The 18,879-nt window shown below is 39.7% G+C and overlaps 2 protein-coding genes across 3 annotated transcripts in view; one reads left to right on the top strand and one right to left on the bottom strand.

Annotated features, from left to right (window-relative positions):
- sv2ca (synaptic vesicle glycoprotein 2Ca) overlaps positions 1–10,620 on the bottom strand; it is a 30,875-nt gene extending 20,255 nt beyond the window's left edge. The window contains exons 1-3 of one of the 2 annotated variants that reach the window (XM_079357936.1): positions 10,527–10,620; positions 9,881–10,066; positions 3,809–4,594 (exon numbers count right to left, since the gene is read on the bottom strand). In XM_079357936.1, coding sequence (XP_079214062.1) covers positions 3,809–4,406 — 598 coding nt within the window. In that variant the 5' untranslated portion in view covers positions 4,407–4,594; positions 9,881–10,066; positions 10,527–10,620. Of the gene's footprint in view, positions 1–3,808; positions 4,595–9,880; positions 10,250–10,526 lie in introns of those variants that run through there. The other variant, XM_079357935.1, reaches the window with a different exon arrangement.
- Positions 10,621–15,567: 4,947 nt separating this feature from the next.
- Positions 15,568–18,879, top strand: part of poc5 (POC5 centriolar protein homolog (Chlamydomonas)) — a 6,144-nt gene continuing 2,832 nt past the window's right edge. Inside the window, exons 1-5 of the mRNA XM_079368887.1 lie at positions 15,568–15,704; positions 16,394–16,477; positions 16,924–17,077; positions 17,735–17,842; positions 17,929–18,202. Coding sequence (XP_079225013.1) covers positions 16,394–16,477; positions 16,924–17,077; positions 17,735–17,842; positions 17,929–18,202 — 620 coding nt within the window. The 5' untranslated portion in view covers positions 15,568–15,704. The remainder of the gene's footprint in view (positions 15,705–16,393; positions 16,478–16,923; positions 17,078–17,734; positions 17,843–17,928; positions 18,203–18,879) is intronic.

Genomic DNA, 18,879 nt, shown 5'->3' on the forward strand with positions numbered 1-18,879 from the left:
GAAGCTTTTTGTCATCTTTAAGTCATATCAGTGGGGGCAGGATTTCAATGCAATCTATATGAAAGTAACCGTTTGTAGGGCTTAGAGTAGAGGAATTAAAATGACTCACTCAGGATCAGTAATGATACAACCTTCATTACATTAAAGACTGTACATCATTTGCATAAAATACAGTGATGCCATGAACCCTTGATAAGAGTAAGCAGTTAGACATGCTTTACTTGTGGCTCATGTTACTGCTGGCAATTGGTTTGGTCCATATGATAAATGCAAGTAGTGTAATCTCTGCAGTGACGCTACGATCTTACTGCAGTTTAGCCATGCTCAGGTGCCCCTGAACCAAACAGCCAGACTCAGCTTGCCAGAGAAGAAGGGAATAAAGAAAGAGGGGGAACAATGGGGAGAGAAATGAAAATTGAGGGAGAAGTATTTTAAAGATGGACATTAAGAGGGACACAAGGGAAAAAGAAAAGGTGCAAAAGATCAGTATACTGAGAAGCAGGGATGAAAAGACTATAAAGAATAGAAGTAACAAGAAAGATAATATAAGAAAATATTGATTGCTGAAAGGGACTGGTGGGTGATAAATTAAATGAGAAGTAGTTAGAAGTCAGAAGGAGAGATGAGGGGCGTTTCAGATAGAAGAAAAAAAACAGCCTAAGCAAACAAATAAGTAATGATAGGGTGACGTGTCCCTATTGTCTGTTGTGTCTGAGATGATAGCTGAGCCTTTCCCTCACATTGTTGCTTTTTTTGAATACCACAAAACCGCCTCCTCTTTGCTCCCATCCTCCCACACCTCCTTCCCTATTGCTCCTCTCAAACTTCAAAGCTGTCCCTCCTCCTCTCATGTGCCCTGTCATCATCTGTCATCAAAGCTTTTGCCCCCTCCCAAATCCATCTTTCAACAGCATACAATCTTATCTTAAGGATTTACAACATTGTATCCCTCCTACCCTGACTCCCTACCTTCATTTGTTACAGATGTACTAGTCGGGCCAAACTGAATCCTGAAATCAAATCACAATTTCACTCATCAATCTTATTCAGGCCTTTGTGTTTTTCATACTCCATTATCCCATTAGACTCAGCTCAGTTAGCATGGCTTGTTTCTGTTTGAGTGTGAGTAGTAGTAATGAGTCTAAATTGTACAAAATATCTGCTGTGGAGAACATAGACAATTGCATTGAAATAATTAAAACATAACTTTTGATCTCTCTTCATCATTCAACTGCTCACACATCAAAATGCATGTAAAACTGGCTGCATGTAGGCTACTTTATACTGTACATGGCCAATAAATTGGTTCTGAGGACTGTCACCAGGTGGATGTGGCACGTGGAAAGGCTGCCAAGATCAAATGTTTTTAAAAGCAGCCACAACCAGACAGTATGACTCACCTCAGGAACATAATTAACCACTTCTAATCATATTTTCATTTACATAATGTCTGACATCCCTTAAACACTTTGTGCTTGTTTTTGCATTGTGATTGATTATTTGTGTAAGTTTGATTACATGTGCAGAACAATACAAATTTATCCAAGCATTTTCTTGGCAAGAATCAAGAATAGGTTTAACCAATTCAGGGAACTACAATGAATTTTACTGTAGTTACCTTTCAAACATGAACAATTGGAAGGTGCCACATCCCACACTCTACTAATTCAATAAACCAAGACGCTAATGTGTTAAATGTGATACCACACTTTAAAGATAATGAGGACAATGAGACAGATGAAGAGGAGAATTGTTAGTCAATAGTCAATACAGCTTAGCAGTTAGAGCTGAAAGTAAGCTACTTCTGTTTTCTGCCATGTGCCCCTAAGGGTACAGCTGGCAGTTAGCAGTTAGCTAGCAAGAGTTGTGTTGTGCTTTTTCAATACTGTAAGTGACTCTGCATTGTTATTAATTATTTAAGATAAGATAATCCTTTATTCATGCAGCAAACTGAGAAATGTACTAAAATAAATAATAAATAAATAAAATAAAGCAGATCTGGAGAATTTAGCCTCCGATTCTTCCTGGGTTAATATTGATTTGGTTGTGCTAACCTAGCTGTGCTAACCAAATATATTTGGTTTGATGTTTGAATGTCATTTCTAAACAATTTTGTTTTATTTTGGCCCACCCTACATTTACAGCAGTGAATTCCCTAATTTTAATTTGGCAAAAGAAAATAAGAATACTATATATTATTATGCTTGGTCAGGTTAAGGTGATCTTACATGAAATCTGAGACCACCCTAATAAATTATCTCTACATATTTTACTGGCTGCTGCTGTTTTTAGCACACTCAAGGCAATAAAGAATTACCATGCCACCTGTAAAACATCAATTCACTCCATTGTGTTTGCTTTAATTAAGTGTAATTACTCTGGAAAACTCCAAATGGAAACCAACAAGGTCATAGTAATCATGTGGGCAAAGCTCAGACATACAAACACACTCACTCACTCTCACACACATACAAATGTACACACCAATCATGTTCCCATCCACAGGGAGGAGCCTTGGGGCAATCAGCAGGAGAAAGGAGAGGAGAATGGGGGAGGATGGAAGAAGAAAAGAGAGGCACATAGAGAATGGAGGGTGAGAGGGAGGGACAGGGGGTGTGGGATGGAGTCACGAACAAGTAGAAGCAGAGCGTGGAGCATAAATGCCTGTAGGAATTTGCTTGGCTAGAGAGGAAGAAAAGAGTTTAAATGGATTCTTGCAACATCCTGTGAACTAACTTCCCCTTAATGGCTTTGCATTAAATACAATTGTATTATGTTTTCATAAAACAGTAGGTGTTGGAGTTTAATTCTTCCATTCTTGGAAATCCATTTTGATAATATCCCTACAACACGTGTCATTATCTGGAATGATGGATCAACCTCCATCCGATAAGTAAAAGTGTGATAATAATATAACACAGGGTGTCAGTGAAGGTGTCCGGAATGTTCAAACTTGTGTCCCTAAAGGAGGCTATGCTTTATCATTTTTACATCAGATGTTGCAGTGCAGTTGATGCATTGTCATGTCTCACAGTGGCAGTATCTAAAGTCTGTGCGCTAGAATTTATGTCCTCGCTTCTCCAGTACTGACACAGTGAGTCAGTCCCTGCACACAGCTCTGAGGTGATGGATTATACACCTGCAGCCACTGGGACTGCTGGGACTCTTTCTCAACACAAAGAGCATACAGGATATAGAAGCTACTTTCCTAATCCTGGCACAGAGACCAGTGGACCGAAACATCTCGTCCATGTGAAACACCCCAAGGTAAAGTGTGACGCTTAAAGTGTAAAGATGCATAACTAATCTTATTTTTCAAATAATATTCAACAATAAGTCGTGGCCCTTTCTTATGACAATGTTGAATGCTATATTCCAGCTGTATACGACTAGTGCAACTGGACTTTTGATTATACTGTATCTTGCCTGCCTGGTAAGCACATCCCTTTAAGTAACTCCATTATATCCTGTAGCAGATGTTTTCTGTTCAAAAGAAAAAGACACTGATGACATCAGTTAGACAGAAAGGTGTCCCTCCATTATTTTAGTTTATGATTTATGCACACAAGATATTTTGCTATCATTGTCGTATTGTATTACAACAATGTGTATGCTCATATGTAGGTTTTCTTCAATGCAAAGTAGGATAGGATTAAACCCTCTGAAAACTGTCATATACAGTCAATAAAAGCTAACTGATTGAATGCATGTTGATTAGCCTACTACTGAATCATTCACATAATTTCAAGTTAGCACATGCACACTAAGTCACACTTATCAGTACTGAAACTCACACAAAGTGACTTACCTAGCCATCCTGAGCTGGAGTTTGGGACACACATGTCCGTCTCTGCACTAGGCAGCACAAAGCCCACTACGAACACTTCCACCCCGTCCGACATGAGAGCAAGCCCAAGCACCAGGAAGAGCTGCCACTGGAATCTCCCGTGTCCACACTCCTGGATGATCAGCTCGTACTGTTGGGCCAGCTCCTCCTCATCGGCCTGTCTCTCCTCCTCTAACCCCTTACGGTCTCTTGTGGCATCAGACACAGGTTGCCCTATTGCAACCTGACCTTCCTTGTGCCTCTTGTCACCTGCAGAGGGGATCCCCTGGTATTCACCCTCATAGATCTCGTCCTCATCATCATGGCCCTCTGTGGCATCACTGGAGCCCTCCTCATTGTCATTGTAGCGCTCTTTGTCATGCCTTGGTGGGTTCCTGTAGAAATCTTCATCTTCATCCTCCTCATCCTGGAATCGACTATAGTTACGGTGGGATGAGTACTCATCTGTGGCTCTATCCACCACCTTGTTGACTTTCTTTGCTGTGTGCCGCTTGGCTTCCTTCACCATGTCCTTGGCCCCCTTAGCCAGAGAAGTCCTGTTATTGTAATTGTCCTCCATTTTGCCTTCAACAGTTGATCTTCACGATAAAAAAAAATAAAGTAAGAGGGGCAAGAGGGGTTGGTAGAAACTGGAATTGCAGGCGGTAAGATCAGTGATTCTTGAGGTACTGCAGGTCGAGGAAAACTCTTCAGTCCCCAGTCACCACAGGAGATAAACCAGGACGGCTGTGGCAATCATCGGCCAAACTAAGAGAGATGGGGGTGGACAGAAAAAACACATATATAAAATAAATACTAGAAATAAAGGGAGAGGGATCAGAAAAAAAGGGAAGAATAAAGAAATAGAGAGTAGAGAAAAATAATCATCAGAAAGTGCCTGTAAATCATGTCTCTCCTGCTACATCTGTAGCATCTTACACTAATAAGTGACAGCCCAAATCATCCTAATCATTAATTCACATTTTCCGAGGACGTGTAATCATTTAGAGTGATGTAAGAAAATAAGAGTTTTCTTTGTATAGCTCTCACATTTTATTAAAAATGATTATTCAGTGTACAGTACATGGGGGATTTTTGTTCCTTTATCTTTCATGAGTTGGACTTTTGAAGTGACATTTTAAACAGAAATGCTGAATCTGCTGACTCAAGATCATCTCTGACGAGCAGAAGCTAATAAACAAGGCTCTGCCCGAAAATCAATTTGCCCCCAATAAAGACCTGGTTTATGGTAATGAGAGTGACAATTCAACCGGAACGGCACTGTCGCATTTGATTCGTGCAAAGACAGGAGAAAAGGGGACGTTGATATGAGTAGATACATAGATAAATGCATACTCAGAAACAGGCTCACATAGTTCAAAAACAAACACACAATATTGTTCTATAAGGACACCGATTTGTATGCAGTCGGCTATCTTTAAAACATAAAAAAAAAAAGATCACACATATATGCAAGATGCATAAAAATAGACGCACAAGAAGACTCCTTTGAACATGCAAACATGTCATGCACGCACAAGTCGAGTTCACTGCACAGAGGGGGAAGCCCTTTCCCCTTTGTGCTGACAGGAGGGAGACCCCACCCTGCCTGCAAGAACTCTAACATGATTTCATGTGAGTGTTCAAACTGTGATCCACAATTCATCATCACATTGCCTCTGCAGACTCATTCTGGCTTATTTAATCTTTCGTTTTAAGAACATCATCATTTGGATAAACTAAACAGGCTTAGTTCAACGACTCAAAGAAAAAAAATGTCAAGGGCTCATCTAGATCAGACATTTAGGAATGGCCTGCATGGTCTGAGATGTGCTGGTGCACTGCGCGTGTGTGTGTGTGTGTGTGTGTGTGTGTGTGCGCGTGTGTGTGAGTTAGTTCAGAGCTGCATGTGTCGGTTCAGTGTGTCTAGGAGCTGCTCACCACAGCCTCAAATGAACACTGAAGCCTTGTCAGGAGGACACTAATCACTGAGCCAGCTTCAGCTCTCGTAATGCAATTTTTACTGGGCAAAAAGACACTGCTGATTCAAGGTGACTCTGCTAATCTCTTGTGGCTCATTGTATGACTTCAGAGCTTATGAGCACACTCCTTTACACATGGAACGGTAATTTTATAATGGCTCCACTGACACCAGTGATGCCTCAGACCCTTTTCCATATGCAGGATCAATGACAGATTTTTAGACGTTTCTTTCTTATATCCAAAGAGAACTGTCTGTCTTAATTGTGAGATGCAGAATGCAGGACACTATTTCTTCATTCTGTAAAAAACTCACTGTAGGTGACTTGTATTCTTTAAAAAAAACAAGTTCTTTCCAGTCATTTTAGGGAATCCTAGATTCTTTTCATTTATGGATCTTTTAATTTTGTAACTTTTTCAATTTACTGCATCCTAAAGTGAAATCAATTTGAACGCTTCAGTAGACTGGCAACCACAAGGAGCATGCCAGAGATCATTGTAGTGTCAATGAACTGGTAACATTTTTTTCAGCTCATGTTAGCTATCACACATCATTTTAACAAAAAAAATAGCCAGCAAACGGGGTGTATCCTGCCTGTCAGAGAGTCAATGGACTGTATGGTGAGGCTTTCTGTCAGCGGTGATGAAGCTCAGAGGACAGCAGAGCACACAGACGACCCACCTCACCTGATCGCAGCTGACAAGACTCTGACAGCGCAAACAACCCGAGCAAAGAGAGCAATCACAATCAAACTGGGGAACCACCAGCACCCCCACACCCACCAAGCTCATTTTTTTAAACCCACTGAATTTCCCCTGCAGCTTTAGATTTGTCTTCTTTTTTATGCATCTGCCTTCAGCATGTATTCCTTCTTTACCTTAACCTATGTTCATAACACTCTATTTGTTCTTTCTTCCAAGGCAACCAAACCAAAGCATTCAATCATATATTTCTACTGACTACAATGAACCAAAATGTGATGGGAAAATGTATTTGGATGTAAAGATCATAATATAATGTCCAACAACAAAGCTTTTTTCCATATTTTGTGTGTAAATTAAACCCTAAATCAACCAGGAAAGAAATTTATTGAGATTAAAAAAATCTTTCACAAGAGTATCCTGGCCAACACAGAAATTACACAAAGAGATCTTTTTGTGAACCATGCGAGGATGCAAAAAATAGGCCTTGCTCCGGCAATACCCCCTGTCTGCATGATGGATAGCAGCTCTGATTTCATTTAACCTCTTTAGAATACTAAAAAAAACACCTTGTCAAGTATCACTTGCCCCCCAAGCTCTGTGTACCTGAACCTCAAGAGAACTAAAGGGATAAGACTTAAAAAGGAGTTTAGTTAAAGGACTTCAGATATAATAAAGCATTTATCAGCAAAGGTACAGGTTTCCTTTAAACCATGCACTTTGTCAGAAGAATTGATGTCAATGTAGGTGACGACCTACATATTGGAGAGGGCAAAGGGGGTTGTTACAGTAAAAGAGTAAAAAATCAATTCTTGTCCTGGAATTTCTTGTTGATTGACCCATAACTGCTCGAGGAGAAAAAATACTTTATATCTTTTATCAGGACTTGGAGTGAAATCAATAGCACCTTTTTTTAGCTGAGTGCAGTTCGGTAGTCTTCTGGACGACTGAACCCTAAGAAAATACAAAAAATAATGACGCAAAACAGTAAGAGCTTCAGCAGGGTTGTCTTATTTGAGTGTATTAAATCGGTAAAACAAATGCATAAGGCTAGAATCTCTAACATGAATTCTGAACTGTTACTCTTAGGCTTCTGTTTTTTAATGTTAAAGTTTATGTTCCTTTCCCTATAGGCATTGCAAATGCTTTCCATATCAGTCAGGGTAGACTTGCCAGTGTCATTTCAAAGACATGCACAAGCACGGCAGTTTGATGGCTGGTTTGCTCTATTAGCATCAGAATGAGCAGGTCCAATCTCTAAGTGGGCAGAGCCGCATGTAATCCCATCAAAACGGAGAACCCATGACCTCATCTGAGAGGCAGAGGCAAAACCAGCCCGGGATGTCTTCCGTTAGGAGATTTCATCAAACACTGATGCCATTACTGACTGAGAGGAGGGACAGGGACAGGAGGAGTATTTATATCAGAATAAATGTGAGCTGGGAAAAAATAAATGTCATGAGAGAGGAAGAACATTTTTGTTTCTGCAAATGGTTCTACGTAAGGAAGGGGAAATGTTATAAACATATTTGAAAGCAACCAACCTCATCTGTTGCCTTTTATTAGCGGAGCCTCTGCATCAAAGATAAAACTTCAAAAGCATAGCAGATTGCAAACCATGCTTTTATTACATCATACAGATTCATGAAGCAGCCGGTTGACGCCTGCCTTTACTGCCCACTAATAAGAAGAATTGACTTTAACTACCTCTATGCACATCACAGTTCTGGAAAAAAGAATTCCCCTATATATTTATATTTTTATACTTTGATGAAAAAGTATAAAGCCTACATATTCTGTTTGTTCAGAACTATTAAAAAAACAAAACAAATGTTACATGTATGCAAACAGGAAGAAAACATATTAAATCAATGAAATCCATTAAAAATTCTGTCCAACTATGAAGATTACAGTTAGGCAATTATGCTTTTTTTTGCATCAAGTTTGATGTTCTGAGTAAACATATGGTCTCCACACCTTACAGGGCTTCTACACACCTAGATAGTGTTACATAGCAGATACAAAACACAATGTCACACTACCACTGCCTAGTGCAATCCACATTCCATGTTGCAACAACGAAGCAAAGGATGGAAGACGTGACTCATGAGAAAATGTGATTTTTTTGCAATGAACTTCTCATCTTGTCAAACTGAATTTACAGACAAGACCACAAACTATTGAGTCCCTTTTAGAGAGAAATATTTCTATCCATTTCAGGTAGAGATGATGGTGTAGAGATTCCTCAAGGTTATGCACTATCCACGACAATGTTCAAAAAGCCAAATGTGTAGGTGGATGTTTGTAAGGTTCAGATTTGTGTTCACTTAATTGTACTTTGATTACAGGAAAACAGGATGAGAACATGTCTTTGTCTTAATATGTAAAACTATAACAAAATGACAAGTCCGTTGTTGCTTCAGAGGAGAATGGCATTGAATCTAGATTAGGGACATTCAGATAACATGTTAAAAAAAAACCTGCATCTAGAAAAAAATCCATACGAAATCTGCAACCTTGTATCACTTTTACTAATGAATTTTTTTATTGCTGAACACTTACAGTATAAACCAGCAGCACCACTAAAGCAGCCTTCAGACTGCAAACAAAGCACTTTGCCACACATTTCCAGTTCACCGGCTGTGTGCCTGTCAATCGCTCACTGCCTCTCGAGGTGCAGTTCACGGATGAGTCAGTTGCCTGCTCTAGCATCCTCTCCTCTTTTTGGCGGCAGTGCAGAGTGCTTTAACTGCCCCGGGGCAGGTGGCTGGATTGCACTACAGAGTGCAGTCCGCAGCCCACAACCCCAAACTCTGCTCATATTAAGAATAACCATGCTGTGGATAAAACTAAATGCAACTGAGCTCCCATCAGTGATCATCATCTCCCAAATAAGGTCTCTGCGGACAGACCTTAATCTTGTCTATTCAATCTAATATCTCATATCAATATTTAGGCCCACTTACAAATGCAAAAAGCATTTAATTACCCTGAAATAATGAGTGATTCTTTTTAAAAACTCTCAACATGGTACAGAAACTCCAGTTCAAATCTTTTTTCAAATGAAATCATGCGTTTGTGTCTATTTTTCTCTACTTTTGCATGAGCCATATGGACAGGAGGGCATAATTGAAAGGAAAAAAAACATGCCCGGAAAACATCCTAACTTTTACAAATGATGTTTTAACGCATGAATAAATAATGAGATGTTAACTGGAGATGATTAAGATTGAATAAACGAACAACATGATCTCTTAGCCTTAATAAAGCTCATCATTAAATGTTTGTTGGAAATATCGGATCTTTTTTTCCAACAAAGAAGTACACACTCAGCATGTTTTCAGTTGAAGTAGTTGAAGCCTAAGTACTTACCGTCATTTCTGGCGAGAGAAGTAGATTGAGCTGTTACCCATTGCATCCGACTTCGCTTCGGCTTTATGGAAGAAGAAAAAAAACAAATCTCGTGGGCATTTACTGTAAGAATAAGATCAGAGGCAATTGCCAGCGCACGTCAGTGGGGCTTCTTTTCGATGCAGTCAGTCCTCCCTCGCTGCAGCACTTCAGGAAAAGAGAGGGAGAGAAAGAGAGAGAGAGAGAGCTGGGGGTAAGGAGAGGGAGGGGGGTGCAGTGTAATCAATAATTGTTCTTCATTGAGTCATGCGGGTAATTCCGACCGATGGAAATATCTCGTTAGGTGGCCGAAAGACGCAACAGCTCCACATGCACGCTGAACTGATAAGACAGGTTAGATTTGAACGCGGACGACGTCGCGCAGTGAGTGTGAATGGGAATACTAAGTTTTAGGAGAGGAGAATGGTTCCATGTGACTAACAGACCTGGTTTTCTTTTTGAGGTGAAAAGGTGTTGCATGAAGACAAAAGCTACTGATCGTTTGAAAAAATCTTCACGTGTGTTCAGCAAAGTTGCTTTAAAACTCGTTTCTGTAGATACTGTGATTTTTTTGTTCTGTTTGCAATTAATTATCCTATGACTACTTTAACTAAAGTTTGGACCTCACCTTGACACAGAGTTCATCCTGGAGCGGCACGTCGTAGTTCAACGACTGTCTCTGTCCATGGTGCTAGTGTGGACCTGAGCGTGTCAGTGTCTCAGGGCCTCAGGTTTGAGTGATGATGTTATCAGGGTTGAACACACATCTGTAGGCTTATGAGTTGTAATCAACGTTCTTCCCTATCCTTATTTTTCAGCGTTGCTTCACGTTTTCTGCAGAAAATCAATAGAAGAAAATACCTGACAAGGCAATTGGTTGAGCAAATGTCAGTGAAAGTGGTTTACTAAGTTTACTTGAATTGTTTGAGCCGATTGAGGCTAGTACTCGTCTCATTGGTGACAGGTTCGAATTCAGCTTCGACCATTGGTTGCATGTCGCCCCCCACTCTGGCCCTATATTTCCGGATCTTCCCTGTCCAATAAAGACAGACAGACAGACAGACAGACAGACAGACAGACAGACAGATAGATAGATAGATAGATAGATAGATAGATAGATAGATAGATAGATAGATAGATAGATAGATAGATACTTTATTGATCGTAAGGGAAATCCAAGGTATTCAGTAACAGTATATGGTATGCTCAACTATAATTTGTATAAAAAAATATTGCATCTTATTATATGTTCTCATATTCTATAGTACCATATCCTATTGTATAATATTTAATCCCATAGTATTGTTTGAAATTATATTGAATGGTATTTTTTTTAAATAAATCCATCTTAAAGTCTAACATAGCTAGACACTCATTGCATAAACTGTATTTACTTGTTTAATTTTCAGACACATCACTAACTTTGATTTGACTATATAAAGAAGGCTTTGCAGTAAGTAACGCTCTTGGTTTTCAGATGCAGTCTCAGCATGGTGGACCACTTTCATTCTTTCTATGCCCACAACTGATGGCCACAGGGGGAGTAATACTATTGACGAGCACTACACAAAGATTATACAATGCTGTTAGAATAATTGCATAACCTAACACAGGCTCTCAGAGATAAGTAGGCTCTTTAGATGAAGTGTGAGACAGTGACTGCCTGTGCGCCTGCTATGTCAGATCCTACCGCTTCTGAAACCTGTGAGTAGTTCCTAGAGAAAGTGAGGGTAGGGGAAAAAGGGGATGACAGACTGATGCAAGTACGGGGACATTCAGCCTTTCAGTATTCACATCATTAAAGCCTGCAAACTGTACCAGCTCTTTCAGACATACTTGCTCCACAGAAATGGCTCTTAGCAAGCTCATTGATGTATTACCCTCTCCACATCTGAATCATTATTCTCATTTAAAGAAAATAAATCTCAATAGCTACACAGTAAAACACTTAACATGTAAGAAATATAGTAAATGATACAGCTTTTTCCATTTTGTTGTTTTTAAATAATACAATTTTGACATTAACACTGACATTGACTGTACATCATATTCCATATTCACTACGAAGGATACTGAATAAGTTAACGATGCACAAGCATGCAAATGCAACACAAAAACATGCAAGGACACAAACATACACACACAGACAAAAAAGGAAAGGCATCTATTGAATCCCCTGAATTTAATGATTCACAGGAGCAGTGACCTAAGGCTTGGGACACTCTCTGCTTTTGATTCAGAGTTGGAAGACAACCCCCCCTCAAGCCATAAGACTCCATTTACTACTGCTGGAGAGCTGAGGAGCACTTAGCTTAATGTACGGGACAGTAGAATGACCCTCTCTCCCACACACACACACACACACACACACACACAAACAATGTCCACTGTGCATGCCAAAGCATTTCTTGCCAGAATCTTAATATTGTCACTCAAACAGATATGCACAAGCACGAACGATGCTCATGAATTTGAGTCATCACAGGGGAAATACAAGTAGTATCTTATTCTTATGTCCAAAGGCTTTGAGGTTAAGCACTGACGTGTAAAAAGAATAGCTGTCAAATTGATTAATTTACACGACACATTCAGTAAATGTAGCCTGATACTGACTGTAGGTTAAAAGAAAGTGACAGTGTTGTAATTGTACACAGTCTTGGTGCCAAAGCAATTCAGACCCTTCAATACCAGGGCTCGTTTGATTCTCGCTGCTTTTTTTCTCTTTTGAGACAGATTTTAAAATAATCTCTATCTAATGTGTGTAATATTATATTCAAGTATTGTACAGGGCATTTTATTTTTCATGCCGCAGAAGACATATTCCTCTTTTAGAATACAAAAAAAAAATATATAAAAAAAAATATAATGCATGTTTTGGTCCTAAATATCAGATGCCAAATATTCAACTTATGCTGCATATCTTAACTGCAACGAGTGAATAGCAGTGAACATGTAGGAATTTTAAAAACCATTCTTTTTATTTCCTTTTGAAATATGTTGCTTATCTTGACTTGACATCTAAAAATGGATGTTGTACACGCCGTGGCAGCTTTCCTTGAGAAATGACTCGAGAGTCTGAGGTGAACTGGAACAACTGTCTGCTGCTTATCGTCATCCAGAGTATACGGAAAGGATGTGGACACTGATGGTAATTGTTTTTGCTTCGTGGAGATAAAAGCTCAGACTAACTGATTTAGTCTCCATCTTCTCCCACAGCCTCCTCTGTTTATCTGCACTCACACGGCTGACCATTGCATCTACTGGAGTCAGCATTTATCTCATTGTACGAATGTGTTGTAAAATAATGACAAGATTGATATCTGTCACATAGTCCTTCATACTTTATAATCTCGAACAAGGCATTCATGATGTGTACAAATGCTGGGGAATTTGGTTCCTAAAAATTCTGAAAGCATGATAAAAAAATTAAAAAAAAACACCGGTGTCATAGATATAGAGATGTGATGGATTAGAGTGTGCCAAGGGGGAAGTCCAGCTCCATCAAAATGTAATGAAAACTAATTTGAAAACAGCAGGTAGCTGGGTATAACTCTAAGACGAGCTGTGGAAACATTATGTTCACTGAGAGGTCATCATAGTCTGCTGGGAGAGAAAAATGGGTTGATAACATTACGATTGATGATAGCACATTAGCTGTTGTCTGTAGGAGTTATGGCTGTCTGTAAATACGTCTGACTAAAAATCGAACAAGGGCAGAAACAATTTACACCAACGTTGTAGTCTGCTTTCTCAGTAGTATACAAGAAAATGAAGTACATATACACAAAATATTTCATGAGACATGCAGATGTTTTAGAGAATCTGTCTTTGAGAGAAGAAAGTAAAAAACACACTGTAAAAAAAGTGCCTTAACAATGTCAGCCTGTATAAGCGCAGAACATTATTTCCTAATTTCTGCTCTGTGTACCATTGCAAGGTCCTGAATAGTCTAACGTACCTGAGCTGAAATACCGGAGGGGAGAAAGTCAAATGGATTGTGATTATTGTCCTGGAACAGATTGAACAGGCTATTAGAGAAGAATGTGACCTGAATCCGATTTCAACACACAGACCTGGTGCATTTCTTTTTGAGAAGAAAATGAAATCTACAAATGGAATCCAAACAAGGGTTGAGGCAGTAATGCATGCTTTAATCCAAACACTATCAACAGTATAGATGACCTTTGTCTGCAACAAAAGGAAAACATTATACAGAGTGGGTATAAAAATAGGTTTCTTGAACCTATTTCTTGATGTAAATGTAGTGATTTATATTTACAAACGCACTCTCTCTGTCTCTCTCTCTGTCTCTCTTATAATAGTATAATAGTTCAACAAAAGAAGATTTTAAGTCTTACATCCACAGCACTATGAAATATATGAGAAACTCACAAGCCAAGCTGGTGTGACAAAAAATCAGCCCAACACAGAAATTGTGATGAATACGTCACCAAAACCTTTCAAACCATCTGAATCATCTGCTCTGAAATGGAATAAGTAATCTGAGGGAGCTATGGCTTTCTGTCATTTAACAGGAAACCTCCATTCCCCACAGAGCAGCAAGGATTATCCTCTGTGCCTCGTAGTTGTGTTTCAAACTCATAAGCCTGCAACAACTGTCAAGACAAGTTATAAAACATGTGTGTGGTGTGTGTGGTGTTGGTGAGGGGGGGGGGGGGGGGCGGGGCGGGGGCAGAAGGTAGTAGCCTTGCTGGCACTGGGTGATCATTCTTTTATTGAAAATATGTATTTCATTTGCAACCTATTAGACTGACTGACTGACTGAATTGGAGTCAGGTGTTTTGTTTTGTTTTTTGTCACCTTGGACATTCTGCATTGTCAGCCATGTTACAACCCTGTGTTACCCCTTTTCTAAGTCAGCCTTCTGCTCTTATAACAACGCTGACCGGACACACTCTGACAGTGAAGTACTCTCAGCACTCAGCCAGGTGGCGAGGAGGCTCCAGTCCAACAGTAGGTTGCCTGCAGCTCTGCCATTGCTGAGAGGGACCATATGTCTCCTCTCTCTAGAGCCTGTCCCATCCCAGAGCTGCCAAGCCCTTAGGCCTCTCCCACATGTGTCTAATGCGGTTAAGCACTGCAGGTCAACAGGGGGTTCAGCAATTGTTCTACTTCAGTTTGTTTTTGCCTAATGAACAAAAGAGAAATGGCCACAGGGAGGTTCACAGGATGGTGGTATTCCCCAAAGACTTACACCTTCCTTAGGAAACAGGTAGGTTTTCTTTCCTTATAGTAGTTTTAATCAGCTTATCTCTTTACTGCATTGTAGGCTGCACTGACTGATATCTTTGGATTGTAGTCAGCAACATCATACACGTGTATTTATTTATTTTTTAACATTATTTTCAGAGAGAGATTATCTCTGCCAGGTGATTTTTAGTCAGTGGTCCTCTAAAGTAGTTTACTCAACAATAATACATACACCGTGCTGCTACTGGGTGGCGAAAAAAAATCAGTAAAATAACTAAACATGCTAGGTTGATATATGTATGAGAAAAAAACAACACAAGTTTAGCTTTGTGTTTGTGATTTAAAGTGGTCGGCAGTCGGCACTACCGTTGTTGAGAGCTTGTGTGTCTATGGGTGAACCTCGCGTTGTTCCGCTTACCGTTACCACGGAAACATCGTACCCAATCAGAGACCGTGTTGAATGGTGCTATGGAAACGGTAGCGAATCATAGAGGGATTTGTTCAATGTAGTGCATTTGAAACGGCTAAGAAACATTTTCCAACTGACGGAATAACTTCGTGTCGAAACTTTTCTACAAGCATCAAAATAAAACAGGTAGAAATCTGAAAGCAATATTATCCTTGTGTTGTTGTGCTTACTGACACAGTGAAACATCGCTCATAGCTTTTAAGAGTTACGTTTTCTTCAGCTGAGCATTGAACAAGTAAGCATTTACAGTATCTCTCTTGTAGCTGATATAAAACCTGATATTAGCTTTGTAGTTTTCTATTTACATCAGTGCTTTCACCTAAAACTACAAGTACGTATTGGAATCTCTACTAAAAGGAACATAAGTTAAATGCGATTTAGCTAGCTTAGCTACAACTTTGTCGATTTATGAGTATGAGAACTTGTGTTTCGTTTAGTGTGGGGCTTTCTACTTTATTATATTTACTTTAAAAACAGCTTCTACTATTTGTAGACTATCTCCGTCTTGCTTTCTAATGTTCAGTACATAACAGCTAAGTTAATCAATGTTACATATTTTGAGATTTACAAAATGTGCTGATGTATCTGAAGTAAAACCTGAGGTAAATAAAGCCTAAAACTGTTGTGAGATTTATTTATAGAACTTGTTCTTTGTCCTCATAGTTATTGAGCGACAATTGCTTTATGTTAAATAATGCAATCATAAACCATGAACTACAGTACCTGACCTATATGTGAGGGTCGGGCCTTAATTTGGTGCTGCATTTAGTAATTCAATTAAATAAGACACTTTCAACATGTATACCTTAATCTAGATGTCGTCGGATGAAGAGGAACCAACCAGTCCTGTTCTTCCCAGGGACTCTGATCCGGGCAGCTCTGTCTCCTCTGACCTTCAGGTGATTCAAACAAAACACAGTTACAATAATGCATCTTCATGCACTTGCCACTTCTTTCAATTCAAAGCCAATGGACTCCTCAAACTGTATCGCATCTTCAGTTTGAACCCAATAATGCAATCAGACCATCAAAACACTCTGAAAGCATCACTAGAATTTATAAGCAAACATGTGTACCTACTTTTAGGGAGTTAAGTCAATTGTAGGAAAAGCAACAAATAACTCTGAAAAGCAGGTAGTTAGAATAATCACTTCAATGTTAATGTTATTTTTTTTTATTTCTCTAATTAATACACTTTAAAGCTGTGTAAAACATGTTGTTGCCCTTGCTTCCCTGTGTCTCTAATTTGAAGATGATGACCCAAATGTAATCACAAACAACAAAAGCAGCAACACTTGAGCATTCTGATTCTTTTTTTTTTTTTTAAACTTGTCTTGGTCAACAGGATGAGTATGAGGAGCTTCTCCGCTACGCTGTGGTCACCCCTAAGCTTGAGACGCTTACAGCTGCTCACATTCAGCGGCTGAGCACCTCACATCTCACTGGAGAGGCTTGGACTTCCCAGAGAAAAGATGACACCAAGTCACAGCGCCCAGCAGGTATCTTTAGTTCCTGTTTGCAGGACACACTCAGACACACACATTTCACTCAGCCTTTCGGACAGAAAACATATCTGAAGCCCTTCCAGCCACTGCCCTCATCAAATGATCAGCTGACAAAAAGGATTTGCCGTCACAACATGGGAAAAATGTAGTGTTTTATTGACCACATCTTTTCATCTTGTGTTCTAGTCATGATAAAAATATACCCATCTCTATCCCCATGATACCTTCTTCTTAAACTGTCTGTCAGCCCCTCCAGCAGCGGCTCTCATCTGAGGTTTAGTGCTTTAACTGTCATGAAGTACTGCACAGGGATGTAGAGAGCAGACAGACAATTGGTAATGATCTCTTGGCGCTCCGCCCGTACTGCTCTTTAGAGTGCAGGCTTTTTCTTCCCCCTGCAGAATTTAATTAAGATATTGACACAAATGCATTCCTGGACGAGGAGTCGTGCTTCTCTTATTCAGCATTCTTGCCGTCACCTTCTCTGTTCTTGGCTGTCTTTGGTTTTCTGAATCTAACCTTTGCTGTTTTACCATTGAGATTTTTCGCACCTATTCTCTGTAATAAAAAATAAAATAAAATCTTGCAACACTCCCTCTGTTTCTTTGTTCCTCCGTGACCTCTGCCCTTGTGTCTTCTATCCTCTCTAAGAAACTGCCACTGATACTAAGGATGGGAGGCCTTCTAGCAAGACTGTGAGATTATCAGCTGCCTCCCCCTTGATTGTTGAGCCCCCCTCACACTCAAGAGCCTCTCAGGGTAAACAAACTGAACACAAAGAAACTAAATGGTTAGGTCTATGTTAAGTGTAACAGTATGTAACAGTCATTTTTTTTTTAACTTAGCTGAGGACATGGAGGGTCGGCCATCTAGCAGGGCGTCAGCGCTCTCAAACGCTCCGTCAGACAGGCGGCAGACTCCAACTGATGGGTCGAGGTCAAACAGCCCAGACCCGCTCGAGGAAACTGTGACGGAGCTTTTTATCTCAGAGGAGAACATAAGCAAGATGGAGAATATTCTGGAAATGTGGAGCAACAACCTGAAGGTTAGTCTCGATGTATTTTTTCAAATCTTTTACAATTTGCTTTGTACTGGAGAGCTGAGCAAAGATCATGTATTGTGACTGTATGAAGGGCTCTGCCATAGCTTAGTTATGATCTAAGAGGAGTTTCATTTTCTTATCGTTTTTTGAGTAGTTTTCAGAAAACAAGTTGACATGTTGATAAATTGCCTGTGTTTGATCAAGTAAGAACTACAACAGAGCATGAAAGAGAAATTTAACAGGCTGCATTTATCTGCTCTGATGTACGCACTTTCAGTTTTATGTTTACATTTTTTCTAACCAGTGCGAGAAGGCACATAGAATGAGATCGATTCAATCCTAGAAATACTGTGAACAGTGTTCATAGGTAAGAAGCCAGAGATTAGATGTAAACAGTTCTTAGGGAGGTTCATTGCATTGGATGACAGATTCACTCTTTTGAGGTCACATGTAGCCTTTTTCCTGTGTCTGAACTTGGAGGGTGAGAGTGCCTGGACGTGGATGTCTTCTCTGCCCTTTTCTTAAAACTTTGTACTTCTGACTCATGAAGGCCAGGTTACAGCCAATCAACTGCTCAGTGCTGATAAAAGAGACACCTTTGAAAGGCAGTGAGGACCTTTGGACGAGAGTAGAGGATATAGTTTTATTCCAGTAAATCAAAGCATCCACATTTGTGACTACTCGTTAAGTTTGCTCTTGTTTGAATGTCATAATTAAACCATTTACCCAAAGAGCCAAATTAAAAATATATTTA

Source organism: Symphodus melops (genome assembly GCF_947650265.1).
Source record: "Symphodus melops genome assembly, chromosome: 1".
Taxonomy (NCBI): Eukaryota; Metazoa; Chordata; class Actinopteri; order Labriformes; family Labridae; genus Symphodus; species Symphodus melops.